The 24251-nt window shown below is 54.2% G+C and overlaps 7 protein-coding genes across 7 annotated transcripts; 4 read left to right on the forward strand and 3 right to left on the reverse strand.

Annotated features, from left to right (window-relative positions):
- Nucleotides 1–2143: 2143 nt before the first annotated feature.
- Nucleotides 2144–2672, forward strand: rhp55 (DNA repair protein rhp55; the record flags this gene model as incomplete). The annotated part of the gene is made up of 4 exons (XM_037323636.1): nt 2144–2204; nt 2253–2463; nt 2520–2568; nt 2631–2672. The coding sequence occupies 4 exons, from the start codon at nt 2144–2146 to the stop codon at nt 2670–2672; spliced, it is 363 nt and encodes a 120-aa protein (XP_037178589.1).
- A 404-nt stretch (nt 2673–3076) lies between these two features.
- CGCA056_v008390 (uncharacterized protein) lies at nt 3077–3698 on the forward strand (the record flags this gene model as incomplete). The annotated part of the gene is made up of 2 exons (XM_037323637.1): nt 3077–3283; nt 3393–3698. 2 exons carry the CDS (start codon nt 3077–3079, stop codon nt 3696–3698), a joined length of 513 nt encoding a protein of 170 aa, XP_037178367.1.
- Nucleotides 3699–8999: 5301 nt separating this feature from the next.
- CGCA056_v008391 (uncharacterized protein) lies at nt 9000–9512 on the reverse strand (the record flags this gene model as incomplete). Its single annotated transcript, XM_037323638.1, has 1 exon — nt 9000–9512. One exon carries the CDS (start codon nt 9510–9512, stop codon nt 9000–9002), a length of 513 nt encoding a protein of 170 aa, XP_037178447.1.
- A 2606-nt stretch (nt 9513–12118) lies between these two features.
- tim21 (Mitochondrial import inner membrane translocase subunit tim21) lies at nt 12119–12800 on the reverse strand (the record flags this gene model as incomplete). Its single annotated transcript, XM_037323639.1, has 4 exons — nt 12119–12304; nt 12359–12413; nt 12464–12648; nt 12720–12800. 4 exons carry the CDS (start codon nt 12798–12800, stop codon nt 12119–12121), a joined length of 507 nt encoding a protein of 168 aa, XP_037178365.1.
- Nucleotides 12801–13385: 585 nt separating this feature from the next.
- On the forward strand, nt 13386–15047 carry glo3 (ADP-ribosylation factor GTPase-activating protein glo3; the record flags this gene model as incomplete). The annotated part of the gene is made up of 5 exons (XM_037323640.1): nt 13386–13457; nt 13528–13663; nt 13713–13896; nt 13952–14655; nt 14710–15047. The coding sequence occupies 5 exons, from the start codon at nt 13386–13388 to the stop codon at nt 15045–15047; spliced, it is 1434 nt and encodes a 477-aa protein (XP_037178446.1).
- Nucleotides 15048–15880: 833 nt separating this feature from the next.
- On the reverse strand, nt 15881–17152 carry CGCA056_v008394 (putative nitronate monooxygenase; the record flags this gene model as incomplete). Its single annotated transcript, XM_037323641.1, has 3 exons — nt 15881–16727; nt 16804–17065; nt 17140–17152. The coding sequence occupies 3 exons, from the start codon at nt 17150–17152 to the stop codon at nt 15881–15883; spliced, it is 1122 nt and encodes a 373-aa protein (XP_037178371.1).
- Nucleotides 17153–18444: 1292 nt separating this feature from the next.
- On the forward strand, nt 18445–20056 carry fol1 (Folic acid synthesis protein fol1; the record flags this gene model as incomplete). The annotated part of the gene is made up of 3 exons (XM_037323642.1): nt 18445–18696; nt 18830–19038; nt 19090–20056. The coding sequence occupies 3 exons, from the start codon at nt 18445–18447 to the stop codon at nt 20054–20056; spliced, it is 1428 nt and encodes a 475-aa protein (XP_037178370.1).
- Nucleotides 20057–24251: the final 4195 nt, after the last annotated feature.

Consider the following 24251-nt stretch of genomic DNA (forward strand, 5'->3'; position numbering starts at 1 on the left):
AAAATTCGAGGAATGATGTCAGCGACAAAGCTTGGGGAACCGCAATCAGCTATTGGGGAAACGGTAGCATTCTCGCCCATGAAAATGGCAGAGGGAAATGCTGGGGAAGCGCGTACCTTGCATCTCACATGGATGCAGAAGCTAGAAAGTCTGGCCAGACCGGCCGGACTGTAACTTCAGAGTTATCGGGCGCCCTGACGGTCTGCTTAACCGCACCTGTGAGCGCGCGATTTCAGGCAATTTGAAGCGCCGCAAAACGCTGCCCCGAGTCCCGATGCCTGCCCCCACACAATTTGCGGGAGAATGATACGGAAGAAGACAACTCCGCTTGCGCTCCGCGTTATCAACCCCAGGTCGGGAACACCCATGCCATACGGGTGATTATTGGCACTTTTCCCCAGTTCGCGAGATGAACGACATGTGGTCCAGTGCTCATGTGAGGGGATTTAGGACTTCAGCTTCGCCAGGCCTCCAGCAAGTGGCCTCCATCAAGTGGACAACGTGATCTGGCGAATCCTCGGAATGGAGTCGGTAGTCTGTAACTGACGGTCGGAAACAAGGGGCGCTACATCCATGAACACGTCTAGAGCATCGTGGCATGTTCTCCTCGAATCACAATCCTCTGACAGAGCGTAATCGTCGGGAACACCCTGGTCGTGCTCTTGTTGGGAACTTGAGGCTCAATACTGCAGGACGTCGTCCGTCGAATTGGAGCGACCTCGCCGTCGGGTATGACACAATTTTTTTGTCGTACGGCCTTGATCTTCGCAAGGGTCTCTGCAGTCTGCTCACGTCAAATAGTGCCTGCGTGTGGTGGAGTAGATAACCACCGTCCCGATTTCCGAGCCGTCGAGTAGCCATTTTGGACAGGTCATGCTGGCTCTCGATATTGCTCAGCCCCGGCTCGGGCAACTGCCTTTTCTCGAGGGGTCGTCCTGGTCCCACGGGGAGACCCCAAGGTCAATGAGTTGGTTGCTCAACCCCCGCAGGACCCCACGCGGGATCATGCCGCAAGTGTCTCGAGATATTGGCGTCGATGGGCATGATCAAAGCATATCTCTGGAGATTCCATTGGTCGCAACTCTCGGCGTAATTATGTCTGGTTGATTACGCCAGCAGTGGACAGCTTGTGGCTTCTTCAAAACCCAAGAATGTTGGTATCGGAGCTTCCTGACTCTTGCGTCTTGACTAGTAGCAGGGTCTTTTGGAACCCCGAGCAAAGTATGCTGCGATGTACGTTGATGAAACCGCGGAGATGTTCGTCCAGGCGTTCGCAGTAACATGAGCCAATTCGACGTCTGAGCGGGAGGCATCCCGTTGACTGTAGGGTCGCAGAGAGCTTGAAACCGGAGAGGCCCTAGATGTTCCGGGACGAGATGGAAATAGACTTAGTTGTTGGGAGATCCGAACATGCGAGTTGGAGGCGCTCGAGCAGTCGACCCCGACGGCCACGTTCCACCCGTTTGGCCGGGGATGCAGCCGTGGTGCTGACATATCTTGTCGTCCGAATTTGAACCACGGGCTGCGGGAATCACCCTAAACGTTCCAGGAAGTCGGTAACAGTAGGCTTGGATGGCTGAGACGATGTTTGGGCTGAGGTGGTATCCGTGGTGGCTTCCTCAAGCAGACGGACTGTATCGGTATGCTGAGAATGGATTCAAGTGTTTTGCAGAGTATTCGTGAGGTTTTCTGTGACTTCGTGGGCCGTGGCCACCTCGATGTGGTCAATGGGCCGGTTGCTGGTAGTAACCTGTCGTGTGTAACAGTGCACAGTCGTCCGGATCGATTTGGCAAGACTCTCCTAGGACGGGCGTAAACAGTGGCTGTCGTCCATTGATGCCACAGGCGGGAAGACGGGAGAAGATATGGACCAAGTCTGGTCTGCCTTGACATGCCTATCGTAGTCATTACCTGCGCCAGATCTCTGAAGATGCCAATCGATCTCGTGGCGGCTGTTGAGGCAGGTACAAAGGTAGGCACGCGCCACAGTCGCGGTTTCCTGATGTGGCTGGTGAGGTGATGTGGAGCACGTGTGTGGATGGAGTCACGCGTACTGTATTCTCCCGACTTCGATGGCATTAGGCAGGTAGAATCAAAGCAGCTGAGATTTCCAAGCTGCGAACGACCATCTGCGATTCCTGATATGGAGAAGTATCATGCTGTTTACGAGGAAGACGTTTCCAGTTTCGATCTTCCTTCTACGCGTACGTTTGCCAGTGTTGCTTAGGCTGTCGGACACTGACTTGGAGCAGACCGATTGCCCACTGTGTCCGCAGCTCAGGTGCTAGAAGACTTGGACGATGACCTTTCAAGGCATGTCTCTACGGGAATCAAGCGGTTAGATGAGGTTCTCAGCTCTGATGATACTGTCGACACGTCTGGGTTGAAACGCTCTGGGGGTATCCTGAGAGGCCAGGTCACCGAGGTTTGGGGACCTCCAGGAACTGGCAAGACAGCACTGGGGTATGCTGCCAACATCTCTCCCTACACTTCACGCTCAGGGCTGACAGATCCTCAAGCATCCAACTCGTGGCAAGCGCACTGCGCGAGGGCCAAGGTGCCGTGTGGGTAGGTCGGTTCATCTGGCCTTATCACGTCGGACGAGACGTCAAGACTGATGCGTTCTCAAGATTGCGCCTATTCGCTCTGCGGGCGAAGACTTTCGGCGGTGATCGATGCGGCAGAGCAGGCACGCATTTCGGAAAACAGCCAACCAGCATCGTTGGACAGAGATAAAATCACTCACTACACATGCCCTAGTCTTCCTCACCTAGTTGCACTGCTATGTAGGCCTGCGGCCGCAACGATACCAACAAGTACGGCCCTGGTCGTCATCGACTCGTTATCAGCACTCGTAAATCACGCCTTTCCCAAGGCACCGGACGGTAGGAAAGCGCCGGTCCCAGGCAAAGGTCTGCAGGTATGTCCAGACTTGCAGAGTACAAACTGACAGCATGCAGGGCCCAGTCTATCAGCGAAGCGATTGCAAGCCTTGCAGTACATTGTCGGCGCACTCCAGAAGCTGGCAGCGACGAGAAATTGCGCCGTGGTGGTCTTGTCCCAATGCGCAACCAAGATGCAATCGGAGCGGAGTCCAACCTTGATTCCTTCCATTAATGCTGGAGTTTGGGAGCAAGGGGTGTCAACGCGAGTGGTCCTATTCAGAGACTGGGTCTGGAAGGATGGCAGCCCGTCGAGCGTGAGCTTCGCCGGTGTGCAGAAGCTAGACGGCAAGGCTGAGCCGGACATGATGCAGAGCGCAGCGGCGTTCAGAGTTGAAGCGGTCAGTCACTTTTGTTGGCATCACAGTCATGAATGCGGCATAATTTGGCGGAAGCGGAGTTTCCGAGAAGGGAGATTGGGTTGGCTGACTCTCCACGTTATCGTGACAGGCGGGCCTGATTGGCGTGCATTACGACACTAGCCAGCCATCGATTTTGCTGTCTCGAAGCCCACGAACGAAGCGCAAGCTGGCAGAGGCAGGGCTGGAAGTGCCCGACAGCGAAGATGACGAGGAGTACGGGTGGGAGCGGGAGGACGATGCGGCACTTCCCGGGATGCCGCCGCAATGGCAAGGCAGCGAAGATTTACTCCTTGGGACGCAGGCCGAAAGCGACGACGAGGACGGCGACGGAAGCGACGGCGATGGTGGTGACAAGGACGACGAGGCAGAAGAAGTGGAGGATCAGAACGGCTAATGGCCGAGATAACGACGAACAAGCCGCGGACCGTAAGGAACCTTGGCTACTCCGTACCAAGGAGGACAGGGCCCGGCTGGAGAAGGACCGGGCCAAGCGCCGGAGCTTGGCCGACAGATAGGACGAGCATGAATCGATAATACGGTAATGGCCCCCCCTTTGTGGCCCTTTTCAGAGGCAAGCAGTGGCCCCCAGACGGTTGACGAGACTCTGAGAGACATCAGAGTTTTCTGACCAGGCAAGCTTAGGAATTCCGAGACTTGGCCAGTATGAGCTATGGAACTGTGAGGCGGGAACACTCTGGGGAAGGAAGGGAGAAAAAAAAACCCAAGCAACTCCACCAAATATCACGGTTGACCCGCCGCAGCCAGAGATTCAGCGGTTAAGGACCGATAAGAAGCAGCGGTCGGTCAAGGCCCGGGTCCACCGAGGGCATAAAATCCCATCGTCACCATCGGCCAAATGTCGGCCAGAGAGAGACGGCGGGCAGAGCCTCCAGCTGGGTGTGTGCTTGGGGGGGAAGGAGGGCACCCCACTATCTTGGTAAGCCGCGGTGACAGTGGCTATGGAGGCTGAGAATTTGAGGCCGAGAGGCGAAGAGGTGCAGCGGAGGATGAGTTGGCGCGGCCTTTTGAGCGGTTGTGTGCTTGGCTCGGGACAAGCGTGCTGTGTGCTATCGTGTTAGGAGTTGGGTAGAGCCGGGCAAGTCCGGACGCGGCTGGGTGGGAGGCTGGCTGACTCTCCTGGGGAAGGAGGGAGGGAAAAAAAAAAGAATAGAGGGCCAAAAAGAGGACCGTGATGACTGGGTGCTGGAGGCGCTAGCGGGCTATCGTGGGGAAATCTTTTACGCTGCCCCGTTTGTTCTCGAAGGAAAAAAATGGCGTCAGATCGAGGGGCCCCACTGCGACACAGCGGAACGCTTCGCAGGCGTGGTGGTTCTGCGCTGTAATTGGAGCGCCCAGAGGCTCTCTGCCATGCTCGCCGACGTGCCAAGCTGCTCCCCAAGGCCCTCTCGTCGCCCCGGGGGGTCCTCCAGGCGCCTCCATGCCAGGGACAACTCCAAGGAAGCCAAAGCGCTGGACCGTTAGTGTAGGTGGAGCTGGGGACATGTCATCCTTCCCCACACAGGGCGCGCAGAAGGATTTGCACCACCCATTCCAGTGGCGCCAGCTAAGGTGCCTAGGGATCCACCCGCCTGGAACACCCTGAAAACCCTGGACGGAATGCCGCCGTGGCGCTGTCGTGTCAGCGAGCAGACCGCGCTGGGAGCGCTGAACGCTGAACGCTATCGTTTCGAAGCCTGCTGGAGGGTACAACACCTCCCGTCCATCATTAAAGGTAAGGTATTCCTCGGCAGCGAGTGACATTGCGGTACCTACCTACCTACCTCGATGCTTGGGGTGCTCTCTGGACAGGTAGGTGGTGAAGGCGGTCCCTGTCACATCCCGCTCGCGACTATCTCGCCCTCCGTCAGAGCCCCAGATCTGTGAGCACGTTTTGCTAGCCGCACGCCCGTCTGGAGTACCTTACATGGCCACAAGCAAGCAGCCCTGCGACCCCGTCCGTCCCTCTCCATTCATTCGTTGTCGCGACTGCGAATCCAATGGATCGCGGAACGGAATTGCTGCGTTATGTAATGGAAGTCACTGTCTGCTGAAGAGGTACGGATCCCCCCTCCCCATACAAACCAAGGGTTCAGTTGTGTTGACTCAAAAGACTGATCTCCTCAACCAGATTCTGTTTAATGCCGCGTTTCTTTCAATTGGTGACATAATCTCGTCCCGCCCCCATGCACACGCATTGGCCTTGTTTGAAGTTGCTGCGTATCCGCAGATATTCTACAACCTCATAGAGACTGACAATTGGCTGCGCGCATCAACGAGTAGTATCCATACAATCTATGTCTACGCACGCAATACTGTGTATATTCTCCCGTGGCAGCGATCCGCTTTGCTTTGCTCGGGGGTCCATCGTAAGAGAACGTCAAGTCGTAATACAAGGAAGTGGTTGTAGGTCCTCTGCACACACCGAATGCACGAGTACTGGTGTGGTCGTGACAAGCACAACTATTGCCTACTATTCCTGTCCCTCCCCTGGCAAACGTTGCATCACAGGCTCACAACAGGATGAATAGAGTGACCACCTCACCGACGGAACCGGCATGGGCTGAACCTTTCTCTCCGTGCCCCCTTCCCCGCCTCACTCCAGTTGTCTCTCCGCTCTTTCATCCAACATAGCGCCATTCCATCTTACGATCGTGGGAATCGAGAGATCACCCTATCCCGCTCCAGATCCCGGTACCAAGCTCTGCCGGACTTTTCTGGCCTGTGACTGGCGAGGCAGTAGATTCTGCGACTGCAACTACGCCTGCCGTCATACAACCGGTCCAGACTAGCCGAGGCTGCTAGAACCAGAAGCACGGAGAGGGTGCGACGAGCATAGGATAGTCTGATAGACCAAGCCGCGAGTCTGCCAGCCAGTTGCTTCGCCTGAAACGCTGTTTCTCTATGCCATGTCCATCGGTCGACACAATCGCTCCAGACCCCAGCTCGAGCCTAGGCCACACACACAAACTTACCCGCACCATTGCGAAGCCGTGGACAGAAACACAGTCTAAAAAAGAGTACAGATTAGATGCTCGGATCGACGAACCACTGGCGCGTCCACCCGCCCTCCTCGCAGCGGCATGAGAATCACATATACGATATCACATCGCCAAACCCGGAATTGTCCACACCATCAACGTCCGCCGGATGATACATACACCTCGCCGCTGCTCACTGCCACCTATTCATGCCTACCATCAAGCATTGTCCCTTGGTGTGATGCGTCCTGCAAAAACCGGGGTGAGCGTGTTCCACGACGCACCTCGGGACCCTGGGGATACTACGACGCCGGACAGCGACCACAGCCCAGCCTGCCAAGGAGGCTGTTTACGTTGCGCTGCTACTGCTGCCACTACTGCTGCTGCTGCTGCTGCTGCTGCTCCCGCTCCCCTCGCATACAGATCGCCCATTCGCCGCGCATCCGGTTGCAACCCACGGCAAAGTTGGAGTGCTGTAAGGGCACACCAGAGACGGGGGGGAGAAGAGAGCGGAGAGAGAGTGAAAGAGAAAGGTGTGCGGCAGCGGCAGGCGGGCCAGAAACATCAGATCCCGACGCGGAGTTGAGACGATTTTGCTGCACGAGAGCCCTCCCAGAGGCGCCTCCCGCTTCTTGGTCAGCCCACAATGCCGCTTAATCGTGCGGAGGTCGTCTAACCCTGGCTCCATCTTGCCGGGTCCTCACGGGCAACCCCGGCTTTTTGTCGTTGTCTTGTGGTGCGAACGAGCCGCAACCCGCATCCCGCGTTCCCGCCCCGGCCCCCAACTTCCACACGCAAACACTGAACGATGCCATCTGTTTGGCTTTTCTCGCCTGCTACAAGCCCGTTTCCTGTTTGTTTGTTTTGTCTCTGTTGTCTCCGCAGCTGCTGCCCCCTTGGCCTTGATCGCATTCCTAGGTATCCCTCGTCTCTGTATGGCTGAACGCTCTCCCGGCTGGCCCTCCTCGATGCCGCTCCCACTGCCGGGACGATATGTCCCTTTGCATGTTCTAGCTCTTCCGGAAGCCGTGAAGTCGAGGCAAGATTCGGCGAAGAGTGCGCCAAATAAGCAAAGAAGATAGCAGCAGAGTTGTCGAGCTTGCAGCAATGACTTGCAGCTGGCCCTGCACACATCCCGCTTTCCCCGCCTACCTACCCGCCCGTCTACCCCCCTCCCTCGCCTCCTCACTCCAATTCTCCTCCTCCTACTCCTCCCCCCCAATCTGCCCTCTCGTTCGCGCCTCAAGCGCTGCACCGACCTTGTGCATCAGCCCATGGGATGCGGATGAGGCTGAAGGAACAGCTGAAGCCTTCCCCGTTCCTTCCATTACCGGAGTCCAGCTCCATTCGCCACAGCGGGAGCGTTGCAGTATCTCTCTCTTGGCCGCAGCAGCATAGCTGCTTTGATCGCTCACAATTCTCGTCTTGCATATGCGGGTTCCAGACCGCTCATTGGAAGCGACGCAACAAGTTTTCTTGCTGTTTTCTGATTATGTTTTCTGTCTGCCAATGGTTCTCTACGTTCCCAAGTGCAACCCGTCGTGTCGTGACAAATTTGATTGCGCAAACTGGCGTGGACATGCATGCACACCGGAAGGTTGCGTATCAGAGATAGAAACCTGCTACATCCTTCTCCCCGAAAAATTAGTCGCTTCTTTCGCACCTCTTTCCTAAAGTCTTCGGTTATACGACACGCACGCATAGCCGAGGATACGTGATTGTACAATCAAGAAAGGCAGAACCCCCAAGGCCCCATATCGGTCCGTTTTCCGGCGTGCGCAAACTGAGTCTCTCTCAAGAGTTACAAGTACTGCTCAACAGCGCGGAACAAGGAACGGAAAGGAAGGGGGGTGTGCTCGTAGGGGCTACTTTCAAATTCCTTCTGGGTTGTTGCGTATTCTCACAGAGTTTGACAGAGTTCGCCAGGGCAGTTGTCATGTTTCGCCTCGGGAAGTATGCGCCAAGTCGGAAGGATGTAGTTACGGCTCTCTCTCGGGTTTCTGATACTCTCTCTGTATCTCTCTGTGTCTATCTCTCTCTGAACTATTCTGTCACATGCCAACCCAACCCAACACCGGCGTGCTCCGCAATATTAGAATTGGCTCATGGTGGGTGCTCGCTGGCCCGCATGAAAGGCACAAGACGTTTCCCCCCTCACAACGGCAGAGCACTTACCAGGTTGCTGGGGTAGGGCACACGGGGAACCGGTGGTCTAGAATTCGGCCTTGCATCATCACCACGCCGCCCTTTCAAGTGAAGCTTTCCGGGGCGCATCATCACGTCCATGTCAACTCAACCTCGGGTGTGGGTGTGGGTGCGCGGGACGGGAGCTTGTTCGGTCTCATCATCGCGTTCACGAGCGGTTTTATGACGGCATTTTTTTGGTTTTTTGAGTTTTACCATGTGAAAAGGGGAGTGAGTGAGTTGGCTCTCTCCGCAGCCCTTCGGAAATTCCGTTGAGATTTTTCGTAGATGATCTGATCTTGCCATGAGGACGTCAATGGCTGCTATGCGTCGCGATTGGCCAACCTTGCGAGAAATTCAATCGGTTCATGCCCCCCCTCCATCCCCTCCTCTTCCTCGTGAAAAGAAAACGCCATGTGCAAACGCCGATTGCGCCCGTTAACCTGTTTATTCCCCCCACGCCAGTGCACACCCCCATCAAAAAAAGACAAAAAAGCCAAAGGAAAACCCGGTACAGTGATTGACTTCAGTTCTCATGCCGAGTAACTCGGCGGGCTGGGGTCGACAAACAAGGTAGCCTTGAGGAAGATGAGCACTTCGTAAGCAGCCTTTGCGATGTCGAGACCCCGCTTCTTCCACTCTGACTCGTACCACAGGTTCTGCAGCATGTTGTCGGCGACGAGAGTCACGATGAAGCGCACGTGGTGGTCCTCGGGCGTCCAGCCGGTCTTGTCTGGGTGGTAAACGAGGAACTTTGGCTTGCGGGAGTTGAGCGCGTCGCGCGCCGCCTGCGCCGTGCGTGGCTTGTCCGGCTCCGGGATCCCGGCCGGACCTTCGCCGGCGGCGGCGGCGGCCCCGCTCCGGGGGATGAGGAAGTCGGCGTTGAACTCGTTCCACGGCCCGCGGACGAAGGGGCTGTCGAGCCACTCGTGGAACTTGGACGCCTCCTTGAAGGGGAGGAGCTCGAGCAGCAGGCGCTCGTGTTGTGATGAGACGCGGGCTGCGGAGGTGTTAGGCGGCCCTGGCATGGCGCTGCCGTTGCCCATGGGTGGAGGAAGAGTCGAGTTGGGGAGGGGCCAGGGAGCCATGCGAGGGGGCGTTGGGGGCGGTGATTCGAGGCGACGATAGGGAATGTTGGGGATGGGCGAGGAGCTGGATGACTTGTGTCTGCGTGGGCGAGGGATGCACATTTGATGGAAGAGGGCTACTTCAAGTTGATGTTCAATTTGACGGCGAAGATGTGTGGGGTTGGAGGGGCTCGTCTCGTCAATGAAGCTGTGGCGGAGGGCTTGTGATCAGGTGGCTGTCATTCGTATGTAGGTACCTATACGCAGAGACAGACGTTGGTGTCTTTCTGCCTGGGACAGGCAATCACAATATATGCAACCTGTGAACGAGCCCGGTTGTCCATCAAGTCAGCCCTGCCGATGATCTGCGTTGACGCATCCCATTGCTGCCACTCAATTACCCCAGCCTTTGGCATTCGTTTAGCGGTTGCCTGTGCTCTCTGTGGAAGTGCGGCGCCGTGCTTTGGTGTGTCGGCGTTTCTTTAGGCAACAGAGCTGAATGCAGGTTGGGCGAATCAAGAGCCCTCGAGAGCGCTTGCTTACGGTCCCGCTTACGTGGCTGTGAGGGAGCCAAGCAGGACCTTCGGGAGGCTGACGCGCGCTTTTTGAGAACTTGTTTCAATCGAGCAATCAAGTCGAAAAAGTGAGTCTCGGGAGGGTTCGTTTCATCCAGACGTGATTGATCAATGTACGGGTGGAATGTCGAAGTGGGTTGCGGGTTTTGAACACACTCTAGTCGGAATATAAGCTTAGACTTGGTTGCCGCTCTTTGGTCTCTGATGATGGAGCCTGGACTAGCAAGCGTTTTAGCCAGGATTCGACTCCTGAAGTCCAGTCCGTCATGAAAAGCAACGTGTAGTATGATGAGTTAATTGTAAACACCGGGAAGCACCCAAGTCGAGCTTGGCGTCTTGCTTGCAGCTCTTTGGAGACTAGTTGAACCATCGATGCCGGGTGGTAATGTACAATTGGAAAAATCGCACCGATCCATCGACTCGGATTGTCGTACGGGAATGATTCGACCGAATTTCAGACAGCCAAGAAGTATCAACGTAGAATAACTAAATGGTTGATGTCGTAACCAAGAGTGACTGTATCGTGGGCATCAGCCTGTCATTCGGCAGCCAAATGGCAACAACCCGCGGATTGAACGCTTGCTCCTTGCATGGCAGTCAGTGTACCGAAGTCAGGGCCTCCCAGCTTCAATAACCGTCATCAATTAATTCCCTTGATATTCCTGTTGTTGAATGGAGACGAAGACGTGCAGCAAGAAGTAAGGGACGTCTTGAACGACACGCACCTCCGGTGTTGCTAAAACTGTGGAATCGGGACTTGAGAATGTGACAATTGGAATGACGATGACACGCAAATAGAGATAACGACAGAAACGGAACTAAAGAAAGGAATTTATAATTAGTTGCTGACAGATTCGGGCGCTAGATTAGAACTCATTGTTGGGTGACAGCTGTCGTCGAGGCACTCTCTGGGCCATTGACGCATCGAAAATAATTTGGTTGAACCCTACCACAACAGCGAGTCGTTTCTATATTTTCTAGCGATACGGCTTCGATCCAGGCTCTTGTCGTGATCTTTGAGGTGGAACTTGCCATATAGCATGGGGCAGGGTTGCAACAATCCAGTGAGCGCCTTGCTTCTCAACTGTTGGCAAGGGTTCTAATCGATTGGTATCACTGTAACACTCTCATTCGAAGCACAATTTTCAACTACACTGGCTCGAGAAAACCGCCAGCCTTTACGTCGTAAGACGATTGTCAAGTAGGCTACGATGTACGGACCGATCCGTAGGGGCATGTTGCCTGATGTCATTTATCATTGGATTGGAGCGAGCTGTGGAACAATGTCACTGTGTCTGAGCTGTTTTCAACGGAATATCAGGTGTTGAAAACAAGATGGTATCTCGTCGCTGGTTGTATTGGTAGCTGTCCCGGGCTGTTTTGTCGAACAGAGCCTTGTCAGGTCAAAGTCCTTTACATTCTTGGGCATCTTCCCCTGGAGAGCAAATCGTCCTGTGCATTTATGATAAAGCCAAAGAAGAATCGGAGAAATGTGTCATTGATTCCTCGAATCATCTGATCGTTGACGATGTTCCACTAAGGAGTATGGTGACCAGCGATTGTCCGTGGAATGAATTATCCTCGGATCAGCATGAAGTTGATAGTTGAGATGAGTTGGCTAAGATCCAATATCAACTTCATGGCGACGTATATCCTCTGTGAGGTCTTGTTGGGACAATGATATGCGAATACTTTGGGATGTATACTACGTAGCCCCGGCGTAGAACGAACATTGGATAATGCTGTTTTGCTCCAGCTCTTTCTCGTATAATCCGTGTTCCAAGCTATTTGCAAGTAAATTTTCGGCATCAGTTGAGGCAATTGGTCTGAAACTGTAGTTCACACTCGAGCCATGCTTAGTGACTTTGCATACGCGACTTCAACGACCGAAGGGTCATGAATGCCTCCGTGAAGTGTCAATTGGCACGGAACACTTAGCAATCCACCTCTTGGCTAGACCTCCCCCTATCTTACAATACTCGTGCCACCTAGAAATTCATCGTACAGTCGTCACCAGCTGATACCAAGGAAGCGGAAGCCCTTCTTCCCAGAGCCTATTCCCGTATCCGCATTTTCCAAGTAGATTCTGTGATGCCCCTTGACGTCAAGGTAGAGATACTTGTACTCGAACTCGCCGCTGCTGGGCGTTCTGATCATATGTAAGTAGACCGTTCCTCTGTTAAGAGGTCCTTCGACCTAGACACCAAAGTCAGATGAGGTTGCGCGGTGGCGTCAAAGTTCAGGCCATACGTAGAAGTGCATCACCAGGTGTTCATGGCCTCTCGAGTCGGTACTTGTTGTCGAACTGTCTCTGTTAGGCCTCTATGCCCAAATAACACGGGACTGGAAACATACGCAATGGGGCGAGCCCGACGCCACTTGTTGTACGTTTCGTCTCCATGGGCCGAAATCTTCTTGGGGTCTCCGAGCAACTCGATGCATTTAGGGTCGCTTTTGATTCTGTCGACAACTCGGTTGAAGTGCGCGGTCTTGCTATCGAGGGCGAAAACATCGGTGTATAAAACGTATGCTACTCCGCCCTGGTTTGTCCATGAACGTCAGCTATGCATTCGCCGCGGGGTAATGCATCGTATGACTTGCCGTGACGAACAATCCTGCCAGGATCAAACCGAAATTGAAAGTCTGCTGTGTAGCTCGTGCTGCCTTTTCGCCTGCCGAAAGTTCCGCCCATGGAACGGCTCCGGTATCATTGAATGGCGTGACCGTTCGGCGCTTCGACTTGGATGTTGCGGTCGTTCCCAGACCCGTCTGTGTCGCATAATACCGTTGTACAAGCAAGGGCTGGAGTCGCGGCGCAAGGCCCAATGTCGAAGGAGCTCGAATCGCAAGCGATCTAGAATTCATTTTCATCATGGCGGTTCGGCGTCAGCCATCGTACGAGGACGATGAGCAGGGCAGGATGATCATCGAGAAAGCTCGGCAGCGCATAGCTGCAGCTGTGTAGCTGGGCCTTCGAGCTCTGCAAAGGTGTTGACCGCCCTCGGCAGAATTCAGACTGCCAGTCCACTGTGGGGAAAGGGAGCTAGCCTCATTCGGACTAGCGCACTGATTACATGCCACTTCACCGAAGGGCGGCGACTGCCTCCTGAACTTTTGGACACGAAATTCAGATATCTCCGCTCCCTGCTTCGCTCTCGCCGGCGCACCTCCCATCTCTGAGTACCCGCAACCCGCTCTCTTCGTCCTCGACATCCTCTTCGCAGCGGTAGCGCATTGTACTTGGTCAAGGCCTGGATCTTTTGTACCCACCGTCACCATGGCTGCACTCGCTTCAAAGCAGCAGTCGCTGAAGATCTTCGAGAAGCTGAAGACGAAGCCTGCGAACAAGGTAATGCCTTACATCCGCGCCCTTTGATGGACTCGGCCCCTTTTCAATACTGACTGTGTGTGCATCAAAGATTTGCTTCGATTGCGGCGCCAAGTACCCTACCTGGACCTCTGTCCCCTTCGGCATCTACCTCTGCCTCGACTGCTCGTCTAACCACCGAAACCTCGGTGTCCATATCTCATTCGTCCGATCCACCAACCTCGATCGTATGTGCATGAAGTTTGAGGCCACGTCTTCTTAGACTAACCCCTGCAGAATGGCAATGGGACCAGTTACGCCTCATGAAGGTCGGCGGAAACGAGTCGGCCACCAAGTTCTTCCAGCAAAACGGAGGCACCGCCGCTCTCAACAGCAAGGACCCCAAGACGAAGTACCAATCCAGCGCTGCCACCAAGTACAAGGATGAGCTTAAGAGACGAGCCGCGAGAGATGCTCAAGAGTGCGTCAAGATGCTACCAACGTGCCATATCTCGAGTTGACTGACTGGCTCTCAGATACCCCAATGAAGTTGTGATCACCGACGCCACCGAAGCCGACGCCTCTACCCCATCCGGCGAACCCGACGACGATTTCTTCTCTTCCTGGGACAAGCCTGCCATCAAGAAGCCCACGCCTCCCATCTCCCGTACTGCGACTCCCCCGACTGTCGGCCGAACCCCCTCACCCTTCCTCAACGCAAACAACGGTGCCAAGGACATTGCTCGCTCTTCCTCTCCGCTGTCCAAGACCGACGGTGACAACAAGCCCGCTGCCAGCCGTGTGACTACATCTGCTGCTCTCCGCAAGACAACCGCCGGCGGACCTCGCAAGGCCAACATCCTGGGCGCCAAGAAGGCCCCCAAGTTGGGCGTCAAGAAGGTCAATGCCGACGTTATCGACTTCGACGAGGCCGAGAAGAAGGCAAAGGAAGAGGCCGAGCGCATCGAGAAGCTGGGCTACGATCCTGAGGCTGAAGAAGAGAAGAAGGCCGCGTCCAAGGTCGACAGCATCTCTGCCCCCACCCCCACTAGCCCGAAGGGCGGCTACGGCTCTTCTAGCCATACCCGTCAGAAGTCCAATGCCGAAGTGGAGCGATTGGGCATGGGTGTCACCAGACTTGGTTTTGGTCAGGTCGGTGGGCCCAAGGGCGCAGCTGCGCCTAAGAAGGCTGCCGCTGGCGGATTCGGCTCCGTTGGACCCATCAAGGCCGCTTCTGAGGGTATGACATCCAATTTCGAAAACACGGGAACATCATCACTGACAGCCGTTGCAGATAACGATGAGACGTACGCGCGCAACAAGTTCGGTGCCCAGAAGGGTATTTCTTCAGACGAATTCTTCGGCAAGGGATCGTTTGACCCCAACGCCCAGGCCGAGGCCAAGACGCGTCTGCAAGGGTTCGAGGGCGCTACTTCGATCTCCTCGAACGCCTACTTTGGCCGACCCGAGGATGAGCCTGCCGAAGAGTACGGCGATCTGGAGGGTGCAGCCAAGGACTTCATTCGCAGATTCGGCATCACGGCCGGCGACGACCTCGAGAACCTCACCCAGTTGGCAGGCGAGGCCAGCCAGAAGCTCCAGGGTGCCATCCGTGCGTACCTCGGCAGCTGAGAGACTTGAAGCGAAGGCGTATGGCATTGGCAAAAGGGAAGGAGAGAATGCTTTTCGAATTTCGATTTGCGACGAAGAAAGACGAACGTGGACACATCCTAGCGGCATCTACGGACGAAACGGCTCGGACCTAGACAGAGAAAGGGCACGGGACGTTGGAAAACACCAGGCGGTTTGCGAAAGATACCTTGTGCTCTGCCACGGACCCATCCACCGAGCCTGCGGGTGGGAGGGACAGTAGGCTGCGTGTTGTGATTTTTGGGCACGAGGTCTACTGACAGAGCCGGCGACACGGAGTGATGAAACTGTTCTTGGTTAGGTAATACATAACTGTGGAATGAATAGATTTGAACTTTTATCCTTAGCACTCAACGGTCCCGACTGACACGTGAAATGTGCACTGGGTCTGAGGTGGTCCCACGATGCTGCCGCACAGCCATCAGGGGTCATGCTTCCGACAGTGTGGAACCTTCGAAACAAGACATCAGAGCAAGAGAATGCGAGCAGCATGGGTCGTGCCGAGGTTTAAGAGTCAGCGTGCGGGTTGACTGTCAATGTCCACAGAGGGATTCGACCAACTTGCGCGGGCTAGCAAGCGAGAAGCACGTATGTGGTAACTTGAAGATAGTGCAAGAAATTGGACAATTTAGGCGTGGAAGAAAAAGAAATCATTCATGATATGCTGCTAGCTGTCGTTTCCTAGATCATTCTTTATATACAATTCATGAGCCTCAAAACTCCAGGCCCGGGGGACGTCAAGCCTAGGCTTCCCTGGACGCCGCCCAATATGCGACCAACTTCTCGCCAGTGGCGCGAAACAAAATTTTACGATTTTACAACTTGGCAATCATCTTGTTGCCCTTCTGGAGCCATGCGACGGCGTCGTTGACAAACTCGTCGACCACAGCCTTGGCGGGCTTCTGCTCGTTGCAGACAGCAGCGGCCTTGCCCATGAGGAAGGGGCGGAACTGGTCCAGGGCATCGTCGATATCGACCTCGGACGCGTTGTCGTCGCTGCCGCTGCCGCCACCCTCACCGTCACCGCCAGAGTTCATCAGCTTCTCAAGATCGGCCTCGTACGGGATAACACCCTTTGCGGTGAGCTCCTTGATCTCCTGCTGACGCTCCGTCTCCCAGTTCTCAATGTACGGGTTCTTGCGTACACGCAGGGGGCGACCGGTGAAGATGAGGGTCTTGATGTTGTCGTCGTGGCCGGCAGTGCGGACGGCCTCCTTGTGGGCGTTGGGGGCGCCGGCCTCGTCAGTAAGAATGAAGCGGGTTCCGACCCAGACGGCGCCGGCGCCCATCATCAGGGCAGCGGCCAGCAATTGACCGTTGTGAATGCCGCCGGCGGCGATGACCTGAACGGGGCCGCCAGTGACGGGGCTCTTGTGGCCCTTGCAGAGGTCGACAACAGCGGGAATGAGGACGGTAGTGGGGACGTCTCCGGTGTGACCACCACCCTCACCACCCTGAGCGCAGATGATGTCGACGCCGAGGTCGAGGCACTTCTGGACGTGCTTGGGGTGGCCGATCATGTTCATGTAGACGATGCCATTGGCATGAAGCTTATCGACAACAGCCTTGGGGGGGACACCGACGGCGGAGACGAAAAGCTTGGCGCCGGACTCGATAATAATGTCGACGAGCTCGCCAAGCTTGCCCTTGGTGTAGTCGTAGCTAAGTGGGTACGGTCAGCACAAAGGCATTCACATGTGACGCGCGCGGCTCCTCCGGCGTGGGGATGATTTCTTACTTGGTCTTGCGGGCGCTGCCGCCAACTTGGGGGAGAAGCAGGTCAACACCGAAAGGTGCGTTCTTGTCGACGAGGTACTCCTTGAGCTCGGCGATTTGCTCCTTCAGCATGTCTGGGGTGTATCCAACACCACCAATGACACCAAGACCTCCTGCGTTGGTAACAGCGGCAGCCAACTTGGGACCAGCGGCGACGTTCATGCCTGCAAGCAGGATTGGGTGCTTGATCTTGAAAAGATCAGTGATGGGAGTGCGAATCTGCTCTGTTTTGCGCAACGTGTCAGCGCACTATTTCACCTGGTGCATGTGACGGGAGAGCCTGGGCTGAACAACTTACGAGGAGAAGCCATGTTGACTGATGTGCTAGTTGTGGTATGATACTTCGAGTCTGGGTATACTAGATCGCAAATCGTACAGAGAAAAGGAAACTGGGCTGGATTGCAGAGTTTGTGGATGAGAGAAGGAAATGGTGTTGTTGCAAGGAGGAGAGGAGCTGGCAATCGGCGGTTTAAAGAGGCCCGGCGGTAGTAGCGTTCGGCTTCAAACAGCTGGTTTCCTGGGGAAGAAGGGGCGGAGTGCGTTGCCATGCGCCCATGGTCTGCCGAGGTTTACCTGTGACCTCAGCCACTAAGCCTATCCGGGAGTAGCGCATCAGAGTGGATAGGCCCGGCGGGGTGGATCTGGGGAAAAGATGCCGAGGGCCAAACACAAGAGGGGACAATTCACAAGTTGCTGCAAGGCAAAGCATAACTGGGGGGTTGCACATTGCGGAGTGAGGTGATTCATCACGGGCTTGCATGTCGAGAATGGGTACATCTTGGTCTGGAGGCGAGGCTCAATTCTCAGATCTGAGGGCTTCATCCTTCGCATTCTCTTTGGGCCACGGTCGCCTCTCCAAACAAAGGGTGACAGTGGCTGACAGCGGGTCAAAGCCCCCGAGTCGACAGGCGCTTGCTTTCCGTTCCAGAACGTTTGGAAATGAGGTCGCAAACTTTGTTTGAATCATGACATGGTCAGACTTCGACTGCTGGAGTCCGGTGTAACCACAGCGAGGATTGAAGCTGAGCGAAGTGCTCGGATTCCGGACCGCGACGATAACGATAAGACAGTGGGTTCTGTCGACGACGGACCGCTGCGTGTCGACCTCCACCAGGCCTAACATCGTGAATGCTTAGCAGCCTATCAATCCTGAACGAGGACCCTGAAGACTGAGGTGGAACGCACGACTCAACGAAGCCCACGCCTCACTTACCTAAGCCTTCAATTCCAAGGGACCACCGCGCTTCGTTTTCATTGGCTGCAGGATTCTCCCATCACGACTAACGACCCTCACCACACAAACACACACCATCGGTGGGCGCCTTCACGTTTTGCCATGATGAAACCCCCAATTCCTCTCCGCCACCCCTCCCTTTTTTCGCGAGCTTGCGCCCTAGCACGCAGCAGCAATGCGCACCGCTGTCAGGCCCTAACGCCTCGACTTGTCCGGGAACAGGTCACGATACCAAGAAACTGCTACACCACCGGCTCCTCCGTGCGCCGCCCCTCCCGCTGCACATCATCATCCTCGCCAGCCTCCACAACCCCTGCCGCACTCTCCCGCTCCCGTGCCCGGCCTACCGTCCGGTCTCCGTCGCCGAACATGCCCGCTGTCCAGACCCGGTCCGCCTGCTGTGGCGGTGGATGCGGCGGCAAGCGTGTCGAGCGCCCGAGGGGCCCGACCACAGCCTACATCGCCCTCGGCAGCAATCTCGGCGACCGCGTCGGCTGGATCGAGAAGGCCTGCGCCGAGATGGACCGTCGAGGCATCAAAGTGAAGCGTACAAGCAGCCTCTGGGAGACGGAGCCTATGTATGTATTAGACCAGGATAGATTCGTCAACGGCGCATGCGAGGTTAGTGTCGTCCTCCCTTCTCGCTTTCGGATAAAACTTTTTTTCTTCACTGTGGCACCGTCATCCTGCATGGGCCCGTTTTGTGTAATTGAGTTTGAGCTGAGCCGAGCTGAGCTGATCGGATGGTCTGCAGGTTGTGACCGACCTGGAACCCCTGGCCCTTCTTGATGAACTGCAGGACATTGAGCGCACTCTGGGTCGCCAAAAGCTGATCGACAAGGGCCCGCGAAATATCGATCTTGACATCCTCATGTATGGCGATGAGAAGATTGAGCATCCGCGTCTCAATGTTCCCCACATCGGTATCCCTGAGCGGGAGTTTGTCCTGCGACCTCTCGCAGAGTGAGTCCATTTTGAGTATCAACTCACCGACTGTGACTGACACTCATCCAGACTCATCCCTCATAAGCCCCTCTACGCATCAAATCCGTGGAAACTCACCCTCGACTACCTCAATGAGCTGCCACCTGCAGCAGCACCCCTTTCGCCCTTGACTCCCATCTCCGCCGGTCAACAAGCCCTTGTGACACTCACGCCTACCCGCAAAACTCATGTCATGGCAATCATCAACGCCACCCCAGACTCCTTCTCTGACGGCGGTGTCCACACTCCTGACAACCTCATCTCAACACTGCAGTCCTTTGCGAAAGCCGGCGCCACCATGATCGACATTGGCGGTGCCTCCACGTCTCCGGGTCGGCCCGACGTCTCGGCCGAGGAAGAGATATCCCGTGTTCTCCCTGTCATCAAGCTCGTCCGCAGCCTCCCCGAGCTATCCCACCTTGCCGTCAGCGTAGACACGTGGCGCGCTTCTGTTGCCGAAGCCGCCGTTGCTGCCGGTGCCGACATTATCAATGACGTCTCGGCCGGCCAGCTCGACCCGGACATGCTGCCCTACATGGCACGCAGTAACCGTACCGTGTGTCTCATGCATATGCGTGGCACGCCACGAACCATGCAATCTCTGACGGACTACCCTGACGGGATCATTCCTACCATGGCTCGCGAGCTGCTCGACCGAGTCGCCGAAGCCGAGGCTGCTGGAGTGCGCCGCTGGCGCATCATTCTCGATCCCGGCTTGGGCTTTGCGAAGACGGCCACTCAGAACCTCGAGATTCTTCGCCACATGGACGAGCTTCGCTCTTGGCCTGGTCTGGAGGGTCTTCCGTGGCTGATTGGCTCCAGCCGTAAGACCTTCATCGGCAAGGTTCTTGGAGTCGTGAGTCCTCAGGAGCGTATCTGGGGTACGGCGGCCACCGTCGTCTCGGCGGTTCAGGGCGGCGCGGATATTGTGAGAGTCCACGATGCCGTTGAGATGTGTCAGGTGGCCAAGATGGCGGACGCCATTTACAGGCAGTGAGGCGTTTCTGATTTGGAAATGGGATAGGAAAACAAAAGCATGCATCACATCATAAGCGATCATAAAACGGAAAACATTTTTATAGAGTTTGGCGCAATAGAAGGCAAAACTTCGCTTGATAATTTAGGATTTTCCACTGGTCATTGGCGGGGGCTACGAACTTCGTCTTAAGTAATTTGGATTACTGATCCTCCTCCTCCTCCTCCTCCTCATCATCCTCATTCCTGTCGTCCTCATCATTAGTATTCTTGTCGTCCCTCGTCGTCGTCCACGCCTTCCCTAGACACTCACTACCTAAACTATCATGTTTCACGATCGTGCCTCTATGAATTGCGGGCTTATTTTAAGACTGACATGGAAGTTGTGGAACTTGATCCACTTAATCCCGTTTGAAAGCATGATGCGCGAAACATTCATAATATTCGTTTGACATTCATGATAGCATCGCGAGTAGGCCCGTCAGCCCTCAGTAGTGTGCATTTGGCGCAATGAAAGGCAAAGGTTCTTTTGTGAGTCTGTCTAGGCGCTGTCTCTACGCCGACTCGCTCCATAGACGAACCCACCATGATTCGCGGCTCATGTCACCAAGCACCAGTTACAACATCAGAATGACAGTACGTTAGAGAATAATACGCATGATATAACTATAAGCCGCTGCATAATTTGCCATCTCTGCAAAAGTTCTAGGCTTGTCGTGCCCGACCACACTACTGTAGCCGCCAGCCGCCACTGAGTCAACCCTAAGTGGGGATCATCATCTAGCTTCATATGCACCCTATCTTGCTTCAACACCATCAGTCCTCGATAGTCTAGTGGTGAGGATATCGGCTTGTCATTGACAGCAATGCGCCGGGGACCGGGGTTCAATTCCCCGTCGAGGAGTTCTTTTTGTTTCTTTATCCCGTTTCTCACGCTCATCAAGTGATGCGGTTGTCCGTTTTTGCTCCTTCAATCGTTGGCCTGCCTGCGTCTTCATACCGCACGAAGTTAATAGAAATAGGGTGATGTGATGGCATGATAGGAGGAGGTAATAAATAGGTATAGAAAATATACATGTAATGAGGATAATAGGAATAACAATAACGTCAGGGATGATTTCAGTAATAGAGGTGACGTTCTACTCCGCCCAGATGGCAGGACTTTTGAGAACATACGAAATTTTGAAAGGTTTAACTTGAGAAACTGCAGGCTTCTCTATTATTATACACAGAAAGGCTGTAGACGTCAGCATTAGTAGTCAGATGAAGCCAGGGTTTGTATGGGTCTCTTTGGTGGACTCTTTTGGGTTGAGCTCTTTGGGAATGGGAAAGATGTGATCTTCTGTACGAAGCTCTTCGGTGTCACTATTGAAGAGGAATAGCTAAAGACCACTGGGACGGCAAGAATGGCAACAAGGACGATAACAAGGATAGCAACGTGGATGACAGTAAGAACGGGCACAGCAATGACAATGATAGCAAGGAGGACGGCGAGGACGGCGAGGACAGCAGAGACAGCAGAGACTGGATTATTTTCACACTAGCGGATGAGACGAGGTGAAACAATGGCGTCTCATTAACGTATCCTGAAAACTACGTTACGATAATGTGATTGCTAGGAAAGTGTAGAGCGTGGAGACTCTTAAGAGATCGTTCAGCGAGTCGTTCATAGTTCTATATATCGGGGTTGTGCATATTCCACGCATACTCACATTGCATGCACGTCGAAACCCTCAATCGGAAGGCGTTTTTACTTGACACACGTGGGGACATCATTCGTCGACAACTTTCATTGTCGTTGATGGCTTTTATAAATGCGGAAACTTTGTCCTTGCATCTCAATCAGCCATACCTAAAAGTTTAGACCCAGATCTTACTCTCACGATGATGTTCTCCACTACACGTGCATCTGCCATCTCAGCCAGTAGTGATCATACTGAACCTCAACGCCATCTACCTGTCGGAGAAAGCCATCATTTCATATGTGATTTGATTATTTGAATGCTAAACTGGGGCTATTAGCGGTTTGGATTCACTGTAGAAGGCCTTCGTAAACTATGTGCATACTTTCGTACAGAAGGTTACCGCCTGCAGGTACAAATTATTGACTTCTATATAACTCTGACGGAGATACTTACGGGGGATATAGAACAGGAGAGAAACCTCTATGGCTGATATGAGGGGTATATAAAGAGATCGCGAGTCATTAGAGGTAAGCTCCCTCAAGATACCGAAGTTCTTGCAATTACACATCAATGGCCTTTGCAACTGCCATCTTCAAAGCGGTCTCCCCTCTGTAACCCATCTCAAATCTGATCTTTACAAACAAACTCGCACTCTGCCTAAAATCACACGCTCTTTGTTTTCAACCACAGAATACCATCTGCTAAGCCTTCCGCACCTGCCCAAGATGAGGTGCCACGTCACCATTGCCCTGGCACTGGTCCTCCTCCTCTCGTGGTCCTACACCGCCGACGCTGATATCTTATTCCGCTTCGCGACGAACTCTCTCCCTGGTGTTCTCACGAATCATGCCGCAAAGAAGGCCGGCGAGGCTGTCGATAAGAACAGAAAGAAGCAGTCTTAGCAACCTTATACTTCTACCGCCAACAAATCTCGATTCGCCAGTCGTTCTCGAAACGATATCACGATTCCTTTGACTGGGCTAGCACCACAGCGCGTAGTGTGAGAACAAAACGGAATGACGATGACATAGTGAAGGGGTCTCTGAATGGACTGGGATGACTGATGGCTTTCTATTCAACAAGTGAATGTGGGGATTGTTTAGACTCAAACAGGTGTTTGCTACTGTGGGATTCGAGGACATGTGTCCTTGGGTGAATAATTGAGGTCTTCGCAACTGTCTTTGGACCATCATTCTGTCTTTTAATCAATCCTATACTCCGAACTCCTATCAAGCTGGACGCTTTGAAACGTGTGAACATCTGGAGCCCGTGGAATCAAATCGAAAAACGTTTTAGAGTCATCATGCTACATATCCTTTGCATGAAATTAGACTATCACTCTTCCGTATTTCTTTTGGAAGAGTAGCTTTCCCTGATATACGCCGATCAACAAATACTACTCTAAGTATGATTCTTATGTCTTACGGTAGCTTTAGACCGGAATTCCTAATGCCACTGCTAGCTGAAGGTATAGACAGAAGTACACAAAGACTGGCAGGGACAACGAGCAGGGGCGACGAGCAGGGACGAGGAACAGAGATGAGGGGCAGGGACAGCAGAAAGAACGACAGTAGGAACAATAATAGAAACACCATTCATCTACTGTATCTCAATCAGTTGTCTACGTACTAGGATGAGACATTTCACGCATCATGCTATATGAAATGTTGGTGTCTGTTTAGATGATAATCCTCTTCAGCTTGGCCTTAACTTTACCTCACTTCTTCTTCTGACCCTCAAGCTTGAGCATTTTGATCTAAACTGGCTGAATTGGCAAGTAAACATAAGTTCCCTTAGCAACAAACTCGGTATCTGGGACTCAGAGGCGTCGCAAGGGCTCAGTATCCCGCTATCCTCACGACGAAAACCTCCAACGCGACATTTGAGCTCTTATCGGTGCCATCCTCCTTTGTAAACTTTTTCTACCACCAATAGAACACGGATAATCTACCCGTAAGAGGACAGCTCAACAATCAATACGAGTGGATTTCAAGCCTCCAACCAAAACGCCTCGACGAGGGGTCTCGGCATTTCCCCAGCCACATGGCGTTCTTCCCTCGTCATCCCTCAGATAAGCTGACAAGTCCAGTGATCAGGCAGCTGAGAGAAAGTGCCAGCGGTAGGCGCAGATGGAGAGCAATCAATGGAGGTCTTGTGGGACAGGAAATGCACAGTGATTTCGTATGTTGCGCATCCTAAATGCCCGCTGCGGTGCGCCCCCCTTCAGAAACCATAGTATAGCCGTACCCCGTCTAAAAGGAGTCCCTGCGCGCCGACATGTCATGACGATGATGGTGCGGATTTGGATCGGCTTGATCTACCCGTCCTCGTTGATCATGGGGTCATTCGAGCGCTACCATCGACTTCGGCAATCGACCATTTCGTAAGGACCAACGGATCCGATCAGTCAGAGCAGGGATAGAGCAGCTGGGGATATGTGACAAGCCGTGGGTGGGGGGAAAGGTTCAAGGCCGGTGCATGAGAACAGGGCCCGATGGAACCCGGTCGGTGTGTCGTCGTTGTCGTCGTCGT

The sequence above is a fragment of the Colletotrichum aenigma genome, assembly GCF_013390185.1.
Source record: "Colletotrichum aenigma strain Cg56 chromosome Unknown KSG_Cg56_contig05, whole genome shotgun sequence".
In the NCBI taxonomy this organism is placed as follows: Eukaryota; Fungi; Ascomycota; class Sordariomycetes; order Glomerellales; family Glomerellaceae; genus Colletotrichum; species Colletotrichum aenigma.